Source organism: Periophthalmus magnuspinnatus, chromosome 13 (genome assembly GCF_009829125.3).
Source record: "Periophthalmus magnuspinnatus isolate fPerMag1 chromosome 13, fPerMag1.2.pri, whole genome shotgun sequence".
Classification (NCBI taxonomy): Eukaryota; Metazoa; Chordata; class Actinopteri; order Gobiiformes; family Gobiidae; genus Periophthalmus; species Periophthalmus magnuspinnatus.
This window is the reverse complement of record NC_047138.1, coordinates 17499135-17518442: the sequence shown is the minus strand read 5'-3', so window position 1 is coordinate 17518442 and position 19308 is coordinate 17499135. Positions and strand designations below refer to the sequence as shown.

Below are 19308 nucleotides of genomic sequence, written 5' to 3'. Positions count from 1 at the left end.
CTCTTCAGTGTCTGAGTTGAACAGTTGGGCGAGCTCATTCAAAGTGCCCGATTCCATCTCCTCAAAATCACCATTATCCGTGTCGCTGCTGTCGTCTAACAGTTCAGTGACAATTCCTGCCTTCGTGAAACTCGGACCACAGTTGAGACTGATACCTCAGTCCAGGCATCCGCAATCCATTGGCAGATTGTGGGGTATGTCGCCCGACGCTGTCTCCCCGTCTCCCCGTTATTACCGCTATTACTTCGGAGACGCCTCCTGACTACGGGTGTCATAATTGACCAATATTGATCCATAAATAAGGCGCACTGTGGGTTTTTGAGAAAATTAAAGGCTTTTAGGTGCGCCTTATAGTGCGGAAAATATGGTACTTTGAATATGTATGTAATTACAGAATACTGAATACCTGCATTAATATATTTTATAACATACTCTGATACATGGTCCAATCAGAGTTCTGTTCTGAATACTTGGAATACTTTTTCATCAAGTTGCATTTAAATTATAGTGTAAAGACGCAACATAGAATTAAAAACAGTATTATGTTTGTTTGACTGTTCTGAATTTATTCATCGCTAATTGAAGAAGGAAAAAATATACATACACTCACCGCAAGAGCAATGTTTTATATTTTTCTATAATATCGTGCAGTTTAAAGCCTTAATTTTGTGACCAAGAGCCGCCATGTATTAATTTCAGTTTAGAAAAGTAACTGTATTCTGAATACCACCAAATGAAAGAATAACTACCTGAATACAGTTACTCAAAATTAGTATTCTGAATGCATATTCTCGGTACATGTATGCAGGTACTTTGCAACACTGCTGATTCATCTGTACTATCTCTCACACTTTGTTGATGCGTCTCAAACGTAGACTTCTGGATTGATCCACAGACTTGCAGCTGAAGCGTGGACGTGCTTATTGTGAATGCAGGTGCGCGCGCTGAAGCGGAGGGGAGCAAACGCACATGCGCAGTGGGCACAGAGCATCACCGAGGCGCGCGGACGGCAGCACATCTTCGCAGCATCCGCGGCTCAGGTAAATGCCTCAAATCCTGCTTTATCACGACCTGCTTTTGACGACATTCTGAGACACGGGTTCATCTTTAGACACGGCGCGATTTGTGGTGTTTTCATAATGATACGTGAGAGACAATAGAGTTACGTTCAGGGGGAGATAAGGTAGCGTAGGGACAGACGCGTGATATACAAAGGCTCAAGCAAAGGTAGAATCAGCGTCAAATGGCGGTGCAGCGGTGTGGTGATGTTCTGGAGCTCTGAGGGTGTTTGTCTCCATCCGTATGCGGGGTTTCGTGCGTATTTTGGGGCGTGAACCAAGAGGCCCGGACTACGCACTTTGGCACGGGCAGCGGATGGATGGATGGATGAGAGGAGGAGTGGTTTCTGTGACTGTGACCACAGCGTCCTGTCTGCCGCGGGGACTTGGGTCGTGACGGCTGGGATAGGGGCAGCGTAGAGCCCGGTTTGGTGGATGACTTTGTGGTTGTTTTGGTGCGTGTGGAAAATGGAGACTTGGGGAAGGTGCCATGGCCGCCATCCGCATCACGCTCTACGTCACGTTTTGTCAAAATAAACCTCCAAATCCCGTAATTAATCACAGCCTATTAATTCCAGTTAATATTTAAGCAGCGTTTGTGTGGTTAGGTTTTTGTTTTGTTTTTTTCCAATGTTTGTAATAAGCTTCATTGGCTCTTCTGCACGGTGTTGTTGACGCACGTTGTGGCCACGTTCAGATTTAATTAGTCAAATATGGAGTCTTTGGCGTTGGCTGGACAGAAATCATAGCAATCCAAACTGAGGATGAGTAGCCGTTCAAGCTATCGATGATGGCTGAAGTACTCAGTTTTGTTACTTAAGTATAAGTACAGATGCAGGAGTAATTACTCAAATAAAAGTAAATGTATCACATAAAACCCCAGACCTACTTAAGTATTTAAATATCACTTTAAAAATTTAGAGTACATATTTTACTGACATTTTTGAGAACTGTTTAAAATGTTAAATGCTGTGATATTGATGAAGAATTGTCAACAGCAGTCTTATGGCCATGGTCACATTTTTATACATTTTCCACCCTCAAGGAACTCAAAGCACTTTACACTTTACTGTAAGTGTCTTACTCAATGATAGCATTCATCTGTGGGAGCTGTGGGTGATTGGATCTGACTGCTCAAGCAATGATGTTTATGTTAAGAGCAAGCGAGATTTGAACAGCCAACCTTCGGATCAGTGTACAAACCGTACTACCAACTGAACTACTGTTGCATGCTCTGACCACTGAGCCTCTGCCGCCCAAACTGCTAAGCTCCATCTGCCCTCATTCTTGCCCGTTACATCTTGTAAGTGAATAGATGAACGCACTAGCTGTTTTTCCACATTAGGCTGTGCAGAATATTAATTATAGCCGAAGCAATAGTTCTTTGTTCTCTCCTTAAAGGGCCAATATTATGCTATTTTCTGATCTATGTTATAATGTTGTTTCATCATCACAAACATGCCTGGAGTTGTGTTTTGTTTCATTCACACGTTCAACATGTAAAACCTGCATATTTAGGCTGAGTTCTTCTCTCAAACAGAAAACACTCTGTTATGATGTTATGTAGCGCAACTATGTTTTTAAACTCCATACAGCTTCACTAGAATCATTTGGATGACTTCAGCACTGGAATTGCCAATCTCTACTGAACAAAATGTAAAAGATAGCTGTTAAATTGAAAACTACAACTTCATGACAAGCTGGAACAAAGCAGCTTGACCTTTGGAGATGTAATCAGACTAATAATAAAGGGTTACTTAAACATATCAATGAAACAAAATACAACTCCGGGTATGTATTTGAGGAGGTAACAATATTATAACACGAGCTAAATCTCACAACAGCCTTTGGGCTTTTGGTAGAATAGTACCTGTGGTAAATGTTTAACAGTTAAGTGGCAGTTTGTGAAGAAAAAGATGAGAAGAAAAGTACAAAAATAGGTCAACAGGAAGTGGATATGAGTTCTAAAGCAGAATCCCTCTACCTATGTCATCAACACAAAAAAATCCAAAATGCAGAGAAAACTAAAACGTATTTAGTCTAATCATAGCTATTGTGCAGTATAGACTAGTTTTGGCCTTTGTTTACGTTCTGGTTGCTGGAGGCAATAGTTATGGAATTACCTCTATGTATGTCATATCTGCTACCCGTGTCCAGTCAGGAAGTGAAATTAGGAAGATTTTTAAAATTATTTTTAGTATGTTGATATAATGATGTTTATTGTGTTTTTCCGAAATGTATAGTCTAACCTGTAATTTGCAATTTTAAGGTCCACAAACATGACAAAAGAGGAGGAACTTGTGACAGAGAGACAGGAGGAGGAGGCGGTCCGGAGGAGTGAGGACGGAGACACAGAGGACGAGCAGGAGGAGCCTGAGGTGGACAGAGACGAGCCAGAGGACGCACAGGAGGAGCCAGAGCCGGAGGACAGGGACATGCAGGAGGATGGGGAGGATGAGGGGGATGTGCCTGCAGATGAGAGGGACATGCCAGAGGACCAGTCTCTCCCTGAGTATGTCCCTGTGGACCCAGGGCAGGAGAGACGTCGACCCAAAGTACACCCCTCTGCCCTCGCCCCACTGCCCAAAGACTATGGTAGGGGTTTCTTGTAAGCATGTGCTATACAATACAGCAAAATATATCCATAATTAGCACCGTTGTTTGGAATGGAGATATGACTAGTAACTGATTTAAAGGTACACTGTGAAACTTTTTTATGGTGGAGGGTCCATTTGTCTCCATTGATATGCTGTTGCTTTGCCTGGAATGTTCCATAGTAAAGCTTATTAAACTTTAAGCCACAGTAGTGCAACTTTTTATTCAAAAATAGACTATTTTTTACTCTTATTTGGCCTGGAGAAGGGCCTCCTCCTGCTTGTTTCCATGGAAATGTTGTTCAGCTATAACATTCCACAGTATGGCATAAAGCTTATCTGTCTCCATGGAGAATGTTCTAGAGTATGGTTTTAACTTTGTATCTCCATGAAATCATGCAGATGTGCTACCTCAAAAAAGTTACATGCTGTGCCTTAAATTTTCTGAAATTAATTCAATGAGTTATTGGTGACATTTTGATGGCTTTTTACCATTCAAAAGATATAACCTTTAGTTTTTAAGTGTTAGTTGCTATGACAACGGTTCTTATTTTCCATCATTTTGAAACCCGTGGATGGAGAGGAGCAGAGACAACGGTGAAACAGTCATGGATTAGGACGACTGCTGCTCTCAGTTGCTCCTATAGTTGCAAATGTAATATACCTAATAAATACTAGGGCTGAACCATTTGGGAAAAATAGCAAATTGTAATTTTTCTGACAGACATTGCAATTGTGTTTAGATTTGTAATTTATGTTTTGATAAAAGGATTCTGTTCAAAGTTCACATTTTAAACACGTCAAGGAGAACTGACAAACTAATACAAGATTCACATTTCAGAACATGTTTGTACAGATCTAAACTACAGGGTTAGCAGTTTTGATGCAGAATAAGACAGAGATTTTGCTGTTTGTGGAGGAAATTACTTAAAAGAAGTGATTTTGATTTGATCGTGATAAATCTTGCAACATGATACTCTACTAGTACAGGTGCATGTTTAAAAATCATCTAAAAAAAAATACAGTTTCTCAGTTACAGTGACATGAGTATTAGTGTTGTTACGATACAGAAATTTCAAACTCTATTTTGACACTAAGGAACAAACTTGATTCTCAATACCGATTACAATACCATGATGATAATAAAAATACTCTTTCTTAGCATGTGGTTTTCAACATTAAATAATAATACTTTCTTTTCTATTCCATGTGACCGTATATTTGTGTAATCCCTCAGTCGTCCAAGTAGATTCCATAGTGGTCCATGGACGTATACTAGTCTATGTGGGCTTATACTTGTTCTGATACAGCTCAAGATCATTTTAACGCTGTTCAGGAAATTTTCATTTCTGTCCTGTGAATGTGACTTTTTAGTATCGATACCTGCTCAAATGAGTATCTAGTTTTGATACTGGTTTTATGCTCGATTAGTATCTGATTTTCAGTAGTTTGATATATTTGACAGTGCTAGCAAGTATTTGTAATTAGTTTATTATAATAAGATAAGATATGCCTTTATTAGTCCAGAATTAAATAATTCCAGTATTGCACCGCACAGTTCAAGAGCAGCAGGAAAATGGTAACATGTAATAAAACATGATAATAGATAACATGGTGGTACGGTTGTACAGTCAGGAATATATAGAGAAAAGACAGACCCTGCCATCCCTTTGGGCCCTGATCCTCCACAGCTCTCTATCAGGACAAACTAATCCAAAACGCTATCAGCCATTCACAAAAACATCAGCTATTTAAGCCATTCACAAAAACATCAGCTATATAAGTCACCTCATTTACTCTGCAAACAACAGAATAAAACATCTTATATAACCTCTTGTATAATTTACTAACAATGTAGTTTAGACCACTACAAACATGTTCTGAAATGTCCCTGTGTGTCAGATGCCCTTCCTGTCTGTCAGCTGCCATGCCTGTCTCTCCCTGGGGTCTTATTTTGTGTAAAAGCTGCTAGCCCTGTAGTGTTAGACCTTTACCATCATGTTCTGAAATGTCCCTGTGTGTCAGATGCCCTCCCTGTGTGTCAGATGCCCTCCCTGTGTCTCCATAGGCTCTTATTCTGTGTAAAAGCTGCTAACCCTGTAATTTAGACCTCTACAATCTTGTTTTAATCCCTGGGATTCTTGGAGTAGTTTAGCAGTTCATATTACAGTCTGTTAGAAAATCATGCAGTTAAAATAAAAACTACAGCGCTAATCGTAGCAGCACTATTTCTTTTCTTCATACAATTTTAACCCATTTAAGCTACATTACACAACTTTCCTCTTTGTTTGACAAAATCAGATAGTTGTTGCATTGTGTTTTCTGCTAATTAAAACATTTTTTATCAGTCGCAAACTAGTACAAAAGTGCCACGTGCATAACTATACAATTTACTGGGAGGAGAGCTGTTTGACTGTGCAGAGGTGACCCGCCCTGCTTTACTTCTGTGTCTGAAAACACCATTCTAACGCTATGCTAGTGGACAAACATCATGCATGTAAACACTAGTGCTTTGCAAAAGGGTTTGTGAGAGCTTGTAGATTTAAAAAACAACTTCCTCCTTTCACTGTTTGAAAATCAGGTACAAATAGCAGACGAATGACCAAGAGAATATTACACGTAAATAATGTGGCTCTGTCTTAGTTTTAAACACGGGGCTACACAAGGCCATTACACAGGGCTGTTATATTCTGTAGGCACAAGAGTTATTCATTATATAATTAGTCGACAATTATAGTCGACCCTCCATTCTCCACACTTCACTCCCACCTAAAGCAAAGCTGCACCGCTTCTTCAAATATAATTTAGTTTGTCTCATTTTTGTGTCTCTCCTTTGAAAATACCAGTATGTTTTGTCCTTCCACTTACATCACTTAAAATTATAAATTAGATGTTACGTCCCGACAGATACTCTTTTCTTTCTTTTCTTTTCTTTATCTTTATTTATACAGGGGAAAATGAGAGCACTTAGGCTTTCTTTTTCATGTGCGCCCTGTTTAAAATACAATACAAGCAGAAAAACAAACAAGTATACACGTCCGTATAAAACATTTAAACAGGTGCAGGTGCATTTCTTAGAGGCTGTTTACTCAGTCATTATTCACTTTATTCTGGAAGCTGCCATGGGCCATTGTCATTTGGGTTGTATTATTTTGCATGGAGCGGCTGATCTTGACAGTAGATAACTTCTATACTTTTAAAGCCTCCCAGAGTGCAGTGTTGACTTGTGGGTCACATGAACATTGAACATTTCACACACATGAATCTACTTTATATCATATTTTAGTGTCTTGCCTAAGGGCACAACGACAGAACTTGGTCTGAGCGGGACTTGATCCTCCGACCTTCGGGTTGGGGGACCAACACTCTAACCACTGAGCCACTGTCGCCCCACACGTTCATACATTTGTAAATGTTTTTGTGAATGTTAAGTGAAAACTTATTTTGTGATTATTTTACTACAGCTTTACTTTACTTTAATTTGTGGACGTTGCCTTCCCTGCAGGTTTTTACCCTCCAAAAACATTGCAAAAATCAAAGGTATACTGTCAAAAGAGAGACTTATCCATGCATTTGTCTCCAGTAGGTTAGACTACTATAATGGCCTGCTCACTGGCCTCTCCAAACAACCATTAAGACAGCTGCAGTAAATCCAAAATGCTGCTGCCCAGGTCTCTGCTCTGGCTCCTGTGGCTCAGAGAATAGACTTTAAAACAGCTCTGCTTGTGAACAAGTCTCTCCATGGCCTAGCACCAAAGTACATCTCTGACATGTTTGTGCCATATGAACCATCTCGCACTCTGAGAACTTCAGTGACCGGCCTCTTGCTGGTGCCCAGAGTCAGGACTAAACATGGGAAATCAAAGTTTCAGTTTTATGCAACAAAAACCTGGAAGATGTGAGACAGGCCTCTACTTTCACAATGTTAAAATCCAGGCTCAAAACAGTTCTGTTTAGCTGTGCGTATGACTGAAAGATTTTTGCACTCTTCTGCACTCACTCTTCTGTGCTCTTCTCTTTGTTCATTTTATGATGATTTTTTACAGTTTGATTAGTTTGTAATGTGATTTTAATGTCTTTCTCTAAAGCACTTTGAATTACTTTGTGTATGAATTGTACTATACAAATAAACTTGCCTTGCCTTATATTTAATATATCAATACCTGCAAATATTGGATATCAAGAGCAAGACAATATCAGATATCATATGGCCTGAAAAACCCCAGATGTCCCTTTCAGTTACAGTAGAGTGTACTGATATGGTACTGTCAACATGTGTTGCAGCCTTCACCTTCTTTGACCCCAATGACCCCGGCTGTTACCAGATCCTCACTGACCCCCAGACCACCGTCCCTCAGCTGTTTGCTATTGTCAGGCAGTGGGTCCCCCAGGTGCAGCACAAGATCGACATCATCGGCTCTGAGGTAGGGGCCCTCACACACACAAACACACACACACCTTATGTTAGGGGACACTACATTGACTTGCATCTTCCATTATAAAGAACAATTTCATCTTCCATTATAAAGAACAATGTTGTTGATCTAATACTGAAGGATTTATCTCATGGAGGGCCTGATTTTGGTCCCCACAAAGCACAAAATCCTCCTGAGGTGACCATATTTGTGTTGTGATTGTAACACAACCTTCTTGTCCTGTATAAAATACAAATCATGCTATACATAGTACCTCTGCTTTGTCCCTGTCAGATTCTGAAGCGCGGTTGTCATGTGAACGACCGCGACGGGCTCACAGACATGACCCTGCTCCACTACAGCTGTAAGGCCGGGGCCCACGGAGTCGGTAAGAGCTGTACATCTGCTAAGGGCCACACTGGATCACTGTACAGGGGCCATGTGACATCACAACATTCTGCTGCTGTCATGAACACTATGTCCTGTGTACAGGGGAGCCAGGGTCCTCACAGCTCCTATTTGATGTACTGTGTACAGGGGCCCCAGGAGCCCTCAAAGCTCCTCTCTGATGTACTGTGTCCTGTGTACAGGGGAGCCAGGGGCCGCTCTGCGCCTCACCTCACAGCTCTTGTCTCTGGGGGCTGATGTGAGCCTGAGGAGCCGCTGGACAAACATGAACGCTCTGCACTATGCTGCGTACTTTGACGTCCCCGAGCTCATCCGCGTGCTGCTGCGAGCAGCCAAGCCTAGAGGTACTCCCAAGTTTTAGTATGCTGTAACAGTGTTGCATCATTGTTAACTTAATCACAATTGCATTTAGAGTGATTTCTGCATATGTGAGTTATCCTGTAGTCCCAAATTTGAGTGCTCTGAAGATTCCTGTTGTCACCTATAGCGGCCCACTGCTCTGTATTTACTGTAGACTGGGCTTACCTTATTATTTTAAAACAAAATGTAAAATGATCTGTATGCTACAGTTTCATGCCTTCTGCAGTCAGAGCAAATGTGCAAGGCCTCACAAGCCACTAGGGGCATTTCATTCCCAGTCCGTGTGTCCAGACCTTGTTTTTGTTTAGTAACACAAAAGTCTGTTTGATAATCATAGGTTGTAAGGAAATTCACCACATACACAAGACAATAATAGCCACTAGGAGGCCCCCAGAGAAAGCATGACTCACTAGCCACAAAACTGGGTGTGCTGTTGACCGTAAATACTCCAAGATTTTTCTCACTTAAAATGTTATAAATACTTTTATATATATATATATATATATATATATATATATATATATATATATATATATATATATATATATATGATTATAATTTGAAAAAGTTTTCTGTTTGTCAGTACAGATACAGTCATTCATTGTATTACATCCAATATCTAGTAGAGTTGTACTAGAGCATTATCCTGTAGTACTCACACTGTAATTGCCTCCAACGGTCTGTTAAACCTGTCTCCCCAGTGCTGAACTCCACATGCAGTGACTTCCACTATGGCACAGCCCTCCACATCGCAGCCTCTAACCTGTGCCTGGGGGCTGCCAAGTGTCTGCTGGAGCACGGGGCCAATCCCACTGTCCGGGTAAGTACCAGAACTAGCACCAGCACCAGCACAGCCAACAGGCAACAGTGACAAACTCACTCACACTAGATTTTCTCATTATATTTTTAAATATGTTTTTTTTCACACATACACACATATACAGTAACAAGGAAAACTGCTAATTAAAGGCGCACTAGTAGAGCTTTTCTACCTGCTTGTCTCCCTTGAGATGTAATAACTTGGACTGGAATGTTCAACATTATTGTATTAAACTCATATATCTTGCATTTATTAAACTACAGGTGTGTCTATTGCTCAAAAATACCTTGAAAAAAAAGTATTACTGTGGGTCCTCTCTACAGATCTGACCTGTAACTTGGCCTGATGGTATCACCTGCTTGGCTCCATTGAGATGAATACGTTTAATGCCGTACTGTGGAACATTCCATGCAAAGCAAAAACATCTCTTTTGAGACAAGCAGACAGGATAGAAACTCCACCAGAAAATTTACATTTGTTTTACCTAAATATCAAATATTGAGGTAATGACAATCTTAAACAAAATACTGGGGTGCTCATAGATGTAGAATTTATTAGTTAAAGGCTCAAAAACATGAAAAACAGCACTAGTTTATTTCAGACGTTTTGCAGTGGTGTAATGTTATTCCTCACTTATCTTATGCATTTTCAGCATCCTAATTATTCACCATGATGAGTTTATAAGCACTTTTCACAACTCTCACAGACCAGAGCGGAGTTTTGTTGTCTCGGTAATGCTAACAACAACTAGAATGCCAATGCACACTTGCAGTTTATCAGACAATGAAATAATTAGATGCAGACACACACACTGGACTTGTCAGATGTACACATTGGACTTATTCCATTCCTCCACAGCTGCCTATACAATATATCTGTACTGAGACAAGACTCATTTTGCTCAAATACATGGGACAAAGTCAGGTACAGGCCCTTTAAGTATATAATAATTGATTTAATTTTCATTTGTTCTTTTTAGGTGTAATGCTGTAATATAAATGAATATAAACCCATACAATAACACATTACATGTAAAAAGAACAGGACAATTTTTATACATCTATTTTGCAAAGGTAACAAAAAACTACCACAGCTATCACTACTACCACTACTCCTGCTCCTACTACTACTACTACTACTACTACTACTACTACTACTACTACTACTACTACAACTACTACTACTGTCCTAACACTGTGCTGTTTTTTTGCGCTTTTACTCAAAATTGTACTTTTTTGCCATGCATTTGAGCAATATGTGTCTTGCCCCAGTACAGATATATTGTATGCGCAGCTCTTGAAGACAAAATGTCTGTACTGTCTGCATCTAATTAAAAAGTGTTTTATTGTTCAGTGACCAGGAAGTGTGTGTTAGCCTGCAAGTTGTTGTTAAGATCAGGTATAGCGCGTTTAACAAAACAAAAACATACATTTGAGCATTGTGTGTTTAGAATGAGCGGGGCCAGGTGCCTGCAGAGGTGGTCCCGGACCCCATGGACATGAGCCTGGACAAGGCCGAGGCAGCGCTGGTGGCCAAAGAGCTGAGACAGATCCTCCAGGACGCGCTTCCTCTGAGCTGCAACCTGCCCCGCGTGACTCTACCCAACTACGACAACATCCCCGGCACTCTCATGCTCTCCTCCATGGGCCTGAAGCTGGGCGACCGGGTGCTGCTGGACAATCAGAAGGTCCACTGTCTCATTAATGTATCCTCCTAGTGTCCAAACATCTCGTCTGTGTCCTCCTACTGTCCAACCATCTGACCCTCTCCTCTGCATCCTCTGCTCCTCTGACCCTATCCTCTGCTCCTCTGACCCTATCCTCTGCATTCTCTGACCTTTTCCTCTGCTCCTCTGACCCCCTCCACTGCATCCACATCTCCTATGACAATCTCCTCTGCTTCTCTGATCCCCTCCTCTGACCTTCTCTGTATCCTCTGAGCCTCTTCTCTGCTCCTCTGCTCCTCTGCTCCTGACCCTCTCCTTCTCTCATCTGCTCCATCTGACCCTTTCCTCTGCATCCTCTGCTCCTCCGACCTTCTCCTCTGTGCCTCTGACCCTATTCTCTGCATCCTCTGCTCCATCTGATCCTCTCCTCTGCCCTTCTCCTGTGCTCCTTTGCATCCTCCGCTCCATCTGCTTCTCTCCTCTGCTTCTCTGCCCTGCTCCTTTGCTCCTCTGACCCTCTCCTCTGCTCCTCTGTTCTCAGGTGGGCACTCTCCGGTTCTGCGGGCCCACAGAGTTTGCCAGTGGGCTGTGGGTGGGGGTGGAGCTAGATGAAGCTGAGGGGAAAAACGATGGCAGTGTAGGGGGAGTCCGCTACTTCATCTGCCCCCCCAAACTTGGTGAGTCGGCTCTGCGTGCTTAATAACAAATCAAGTGAAGGCATTTATAAATCAACTTAATGGCTTTTGTATGCACCTATGCACTTTTTAAAAATCCACTATGGAACTTTTCTAGAGGAGGACATGCTACTTTAGCGTCTCCAAGGAGATTGTATAGCTTTGTCTGGAATGTTCCACAATATGGCATTATACTTAACTATCTCCATAAAGTAAAAAAAAGGTAGAAGGTAGCAATTAACTTGAAAAATACCACTAAATGACATCACAGGGAATTCTCTGGAATACAGCATTTTGATCTTTGGAGATGTAGACAGACTAATAATAAAACACAAACATGTGTGAATGAAAAAAACAACTGCTTTTGAGGTTTTGTGTAATATAAGACCTTTAATAAATGTTTGTTTGATTAGTTTAATACTATACTGTGGAACATTTCAGACAAAGTGATACATACCGTAGTGTAATATTTTTGTTAGGACCATTAGCATAGAAGATATATTCATGAGTTTCAGTCACATGGGTGCCATTTTGAGAACATTTAACCAAATCAAATATTGAAGGAGAGTAGTTTCCTCTCATCATGAACTCACTCGAGTAGACTGTCTCGGAGTTCTGAATTAAAAATTCAAATTCCTGCCATTTTAAGCACTTGAAAAGCCCATGGGCATTGGATATAGAACAACATTTTGCCCAAATGTCACTTGTGAGTCTGAGCCAGTTGGAGCAAAGAGGATTTTAAAAAGCTCACGGCCTATTTTTCCATCAGAAGTTCAGTTGACTCTTGTATGAAAATCATTTTGCAGTCATAAGAACCCAAACTTAAAGGTGCCCGGTGTAACTTTTTGTGGGTGTCCCTTTCCTGCTTGTCCCTATGAAGATGTTATTCCTTTGCCAGGAATTTCCACATTTCTGCATTTATTCAATTATAGGTTTTTAATCTCTAAGAAAAGAAACCATACACCGATGAGGTCTGGTAATCACGTGGTTGTTTCCATGGAGCTAGATAAGCTCATGTCATACAGAAGAAGAAGAAATAACTTTTCCATGCAGACAAGTGCCAAAATGTTGCATAGTGCAACTTTAATGCTGGGTCAATGCCAGCATATTTTTCAAGACTGGTAAAGCCATGAGAATGACACTACCAAAAATAAATAAATAAAAATCACCATCATCATCTTTATCAGGTAACAAGGAAGCTTGGTTGAGTTGGAAGTGAAGCAGCAACCAAATTTCATACTTTACCATAGTGAGAACAACAGTTTTGGATATGTCCCCTGACTTATGCTCTGTGTGGTGTTACAGGTATCTTCACTCCAGTGTCTAAGATCTCCAAAGTTGAGGTCCAGACACCCTCCTCGGTCACCTCCACCCCCCGCACTCCACACATGGACCTGGCCTCTCGCCTCGCTGCCAAGATGAAGAAGGAGAAGGACAAGAAAGAGAGAGACAAGGACAAATGTGAGCACACACATAATACATTCCACAATGAAAGCAACTGGAGGAAAAAGTGAAGAGCAACATGAAGGGATTTCACTGTATAAATTAACTAAAGAATAGGGATGGGACAAGATCTCAGAAGATAGTATTGTGCAAAAAAATTATCTTGTGTTTTCTCCATGTGTAGTTCCAAAAAAGCATTACAACAATGATAGCAAAGTATTCAATGACAAAAAAAAAAAGGGCCAAAATTGCGAAGTGGACCACACAATTTATTTATTATAAATTCTATCAAAACCACATCTCATTCACATGGGAATTCTGTCTTGTCCCACCTCTACCAAACAATATCGCAAATTATGAAAATTGAAGCTAGTTTTGGCAAAAGAAAAAAAATGATCTTTACAAATATGGTATGGCCTATTTCACTTTCACTCACCAGTCGTCTCCATTCTGGAATTTTAAACTTTCTGATGACATTTTAAAGGGTATGTTGTTTTGACCTGGTTTAAGGATAATGTCTGTGGAACTATGAACTATCTAGAGTTCAGTTACATTTTTATATAAGTTTTTTTTTCCCTTCATGTGTATGTCCAGGGAGATGTTAACTTGCTTGAAATGTTCCACAGTATGGCATTAAACATGTCGTATTTAATTAAATTTGTTTTTTTTTAAAGGATGCACCAATCCAGCTTTTCAATTTTGATACCAATTTCACTACTATGATATCAGCCGAAACCAAGCAGAGACTGAGCAGCATTTATTTCCTTTAAACTAACAAAACTGAACTGAACTGAAATACGTTACCTAGCTGTTTTTTATCTCTCAAGCAACAACAGAACAGCTTTGTATAAATAAAAGTTACTTTCTGTGCCAAGTACAGCCAGTAAAATAGTCTTAGCCAAGCCGATATCCGATCCAGCGATTTTTTTTCTAGATTGTTGCCGATATCCATGACTAGTATTGAATTAGTGCATTCCTAGTTTTTTTTGGTGCATTCTTACTGTGAGGGAGAGTAATTCTGCCCTCCGTGTAAGACTTTGACGTGAAATTCTATGATTGTGTGTGGAGCAATACAGTTGTGTGACAGCAGCTTCTGTTGTACAGGGCAGAGGAAGAAGTCGTCCTGTGTGCCTCCAGAAGGGGGCGTGGCGGAGCTGGGAGACCACGTGCTGGTAGCAGGACAGAAGCTGGGAGTAGTGCGGTTCTATGGGAAGACAGAGTTTGCCCCAGGTATGAAGGAATGGGTTTGGCACATTTTGGGCTGCTTTATCCCACTTTGGTCTGCTTTAGCCCAGTCGAACTCAGGCATGAGACCATAGTGAAATTCTGTGTCACCATTATCACTCCCAAAATAATAAAGTAAACAGACAGGTGTTCTGGGAATGTCCCATCAGGAGGAGGCCCCGGGGAAGACCCAGGACATGCTGAAGGGACTATGTCTCTCGGCTGGCCTGGGAACGCCTTGGGTCCCACCAGAGGAGCTGGAGGACGTGTCTGTCCAATGACTATATGAGCCATGAACATATTGCGTAAAATTGACTTTTATGAGATTTTAACAAGTTATAACAGTGTTCTGTCATCATTAGCTCATTCAATTATTGCCCTACATTTGTGATTATTCACATTCAGAGTCACATATTTTCAACAATAAAAACACATGAATGAAAATCTGCTGCTCTAGTTTTTTAACAGAAAGTCAATGGGCCAGTTTCTGCTATTAAGCTGTTTGATTTATGTATACTGTTGTTTAATACTAAATACCCCCAAAAAGCTTTAAACCCACAGTATGTAACTTTTTCTCCCAAAAATAGACTCTCCATGGAATTTTTGTTATAATCTATAATAAGATGATCATTGTCTTTCTTTTTAACATGATTGATGATATTATTGCACTGTATTCTATTGAGGCGACAGTTGCTCAGTTGGTAGAGTGTTTGTCCTCTGATCCGAAGGTTGGTGGTTCCAATCCTGCTCTTGACCACTATCACTGGTTGACCAATCAGATCCATTGATCCACAGCATCCACAGATAGATGCTGTCATTGTGGCAAGACATTTAAAACACCTTGCCCCTACTGTATGTGTACACTGGTGTATAAGTGTGTGTGTGAAGGGATGCGTGGTTCTTTGATGTAAAGTGTGCCTTGAGAGTAGAAAACTGCTAAATAAAATGTTTCCAGTGTGTTTCCTTGTCTTAACCTGCTGCCCTGTGTCTTGACAGGTGACTGGTTTGGTATCGAGCTGGACAAACCCACAGGCAAACATGACGGCTCTGTGTTTGGAGTGCGCTACTTCAGCTGTCTGCCCAAATATGGCGTGTTTGCCCCGCCATCACGAGTTCAAAGGTCAGGATCTCATTTTTCATTAGACTGTTGTTATTAAAGTAGCCTCAAAAAGCTAGTTTAACCATTTGTTTTGAGTTTTAGGAATGCCTTTTTATAAGTTGCCAAAGATGCAGTGCTAGGTTGGGCTCACTTGACATCACAAATTTGTCTAATTCCTGTAATTTAAACTGAGCTGGAGGACAGGACAGAGTTCTATGGTGGAATTTGCTGTATAACTGTTTGTAGACTGCAGATGTGTTGACCTGGTTTATGATTAATATCTCTGTAATTACTTGGCCTATCCACATGAAACAAAACTGACACAAAGTTCAACATCTTCTTGTCAGTAAAAATAAACAAAATTTAAATTATTTATTTCACAAGTGCTTCAGAAAGTGTTGGCATTATTCAACCCCAAATACGTGATTGCTGTCAGCTGAAGGGAGCCAATCCCAAACAAATAATAAAAAGGTTCAACATTTGTGGATCATAAGTTTGGAGATTTCTTCCTAAAACAGTGAATCTCCCATACAGTTGTGTTTCAGAGTGGTGAAAAATTAGCACCGTGGCCATAGCAATCAACAATTCAGAACAAAATATTCTATCATTTGAATGGTCAAAAGTCCACTGTCACCTCATAAACAGGAAGCAGAAACTTATGAATAGGCCGCTGCCTTTCATCTGTAATTATGACATCATCAAAGTTTCTATTCTGCCTTTGTCCTTGGGCCTGACCCCTGTGTGCTTTACTCTGTGTGTGTTTGCGTGTTCAGAATCGGGGGCCCCAAAGACGCCTCACAGAACGACTCCATGGTTAAAAAGGTTCACCAAGTTACTAGTAAGTGCTAAGTACTTTTTACTTCACTTTACATGAATACTTTACTAAATAATCCACAGGCCAAAGTACTCCAGAAAGGTACTGATCAGGGACATAGGCTAAAATGGTTAAAGGTGTAAGTATAGGTTAAGGTTAGGCAATTAGTGACTATTGTTAAGTTTAAGATCAGTCTCTAGGAAGTTAGTCAATGTAATCAGCCCAAGAAGCATTGAAACATAACATGTGTTTATGTGTGTGTGTCTACAGTGTCACAACCCAAGCGCAACTTCAACACACTGCACTCTCCCAAGGATCTGACCTCCGACAGCTCCATATCCAGGTACACACTCACCCATACCCATACATGATCTGAAAGTACCAAAGTACACCTGAATACAGCAAAGTGCACCAAAGTACACCAGAGTAGCCTACCCCAGGGTACCCCAAAGTACACCAAGTTACTTTAAAGTGCAGCACTGCAGTCTAAAGTACACTAAAGTGCACTATGGGATACACTAGAGTATCCCCATGAAACCCACACATAAAGGCCTGAAGAACAATTACCTTAATGTTGCATAAGTATGCAAAATGATTTTAGAAAACTCATGTGTGTACAATTGTTAAAGATGCGGTACCTGACTTTCATACCACAGAAAGAAGTAGGTAGGTTACAAATGTAATTACGGATCTATGAATCGCAACTGACCGCAAAAACAATCATTCAGTGCTTTCAGCACCACCCTCTGATGGTCAGTAGGTATGAAATACAACGGTCTAAATTCGTCTTTAGCTCTCACAAACCCTTAAGCACATTGTTAATATTCACATGCATTCATTTTCGGGAACATGCACAGCTTTAGAACAGCTTTTGTTGTTACTACTTAACACTTCATTCTCAGCAGCAGACAATGTGCAGAGGTCTCATTTTGTCACAATATGCTGATTTTACAGTTTCCTCTTTGGTGTGAAACACAAACTTTACTCATTTAAGTGTCATACCCCAGATTTAATCCATGAGTTTAAACAATAAGAGCATTTAACTTTCCTCCTCCGGTCATAGTCATGGTTCTGTTGACCGGAGTGCCCAGCACATGGTTATTCCCTGTTCCTGACCATCTCCTCATGTGTTACAGATTACTGTTCTGCTGTTGGTTCCCCTGGATGCTCCGCGCTGAGATGCACTCCTAACCTCCCCCTCCCCTCTCCACTGGGCCCCCCCTCGGGCCCCCCTCACACCTGTGTCATTGTGTTTGAGACAGTCCTCTTACTATAGCCATTTGTCAGCAGATTAGTGCCTTGTATCAGACACACACCACACGGCTACACATGCACAGCTCTGAAGGACAAGGAGAACCACAGATGAGCTTAGAGCAGACAGTACAGGGGAATCTGTTGGCCCTTATAGAGCTCGCGATCAAACGGCAGAACTTCATGTTATTGGCAAAATGTACAAAATCTCCATAGAGATGCATTATCTCAATGTCAGAATACATTTAAAGAACATATTATGCATTCTTGTTGTTTTAATTCTCTTTTAAGCATGATTTGGTCACACTGGGATAGGTTTTCTTAATTTCATAACTTAAAATAATGTCTGCATTTGGAAAATATATTTTAGAAACTTCACCTTTGTTTCCAGTGAGGCATTTAAGTGTTAGAGCTTCCTCTGCTGTCATAGGAATGAGCAATGGCAAAGTAAACAAGCCCTTTTCCCTATGAATTTAAGCGCAGATTGAGTCTGATGATGGTTTATGGACTTAAAAACTGCACAGGAGAAGTCTAGATTTTTAACTGTGATGCAACAATCCAGACAAAATGCGAACAGAGCATTTTTGAGTGCTCATTTTGCATACTTTGTAATAATGGATTAAACAAAAATATAACTCAAGGTATGTTTTTGATGACGGGCCAACAGTATAACATGGTTAAAATCTAAAAAAGGCCATTTTGCATAATGTGTTCTTTAATATCTTGAAATCTCTGAACTGAAAATTTGCTGTGACAAAACAATCCCGAGCTCTTCTGGCCTAAGTTGCCCTCCTCTTGGAACAGAATTTCAGGGAGGCAGTATAGCGCCCTCTGTGCCACCTAATTACATATGTGTTTGAAGAGGAGGCAACATAACAATTATATGTTTATTGAAATGACCTTGTGATCTGAAAATGTATATATTGTGATTCAGTGGCCTGTACTTTTCCCCACCCACTCCTCCTATTGGTCAGTCTGTTTCACGCTCTGAGTGAGTGACAGGTGGGTTTAACCAATCAGGGTGAGGCAGATTTTAAAGATACTAAGTGTACATTATTGACACATATAAAGTGTTTGTGTTGTGCTCTGAACTACTCACACAGCTGGTTTATTTGTATATTATTCTAATGAGTTGGTGTCATCTGTTGAAAGGTCAGGAGTCCTTAAAATGGTGCCTAGAACAGGAAAATGTCACATGACCAAAACTTAATAATAGAAACACCTCGTCTGAAGTTATTAACCCATTTAGACAGAAGTGGAGTACAACAGCCCCGCCTACTCTGAAGTCCACTGAGGATGTCAGTGTCCCATTCATTTTCTCCATAGACAAAGACCAAAAGTAACTTCACAGTTTATACATTACATTACTCCACCCTCCTCCCACCAGACCTTTTTTTATACCTCGGAAAATCTATGGGGAAAATGAGTTGTAATTTTACTTCCAGAGCCTTGTAGTGGGCGGACACCGTTGCTGTCCATACC

At 40.7% G+C, this 19308-nt stretch overlaps 1 protein-coding gene across 1 annotated transcript; it reads left to right on the top strand.

The window, feature by feature from the left end:
* The first annotated feature begins 969 nt into the window (after positions 1 to 969).
* On the top strand, positions 970 to 18509 carry clip3 (CAP-GLY domain containing linker protein 3). The gene is made up of 14 exons (XM_033976535.2): positions 970 to 1040; positions 3328 to 3653; positions 7937 to 8076; positions 8362 to 8455; positions 8658 to 8819; positions 9537 to 9655; positions 11106 to 11342; positions 11863 to 11998; positions 13301 to 13456; positions 14543 to 14668; positions 15659 to 15782; positions 16535 to 16599; positions 16846 to 16918; positions 17712 to 18509. The coding sequence occupies exons 1-14, from the start codon at positions 970 to 972 to the stop codon at positions 17764 to 17766; spliced, it is 1884 nt and encodes a 627-aa protein (XP_033832426.2). The 3' UTR covers positions 17767 to 18509.
* The last annotated feature ends 799 nt before the right edge of the window (positions 18510 to 19308 follow it).

Bases quoted from the DNA above. Each gene is read 5' to 3' on its own strand.
- clip3 (XM_033976535.2), top strand. From the start codon at position 970: ATGCGCAGTGGGCACAGAGCATCACCGAGGCGCGCGGACGGCAGCACA. The intron at 3,654-7,936 runs GTAGGGGTTTCT...CATGTGTTGCAG, and splicing joins CCCACTGCCCAAAGACTATG to CCTTCACCTTCTTTGACCCC. The intron at 11,999-13,300 runs GTGAGTCGGCTC...GTGGTGTTACAG, and splicing joins CATCTGCCCCCCCAAACTTG to GTATCTTCACTCCAGTGTCT.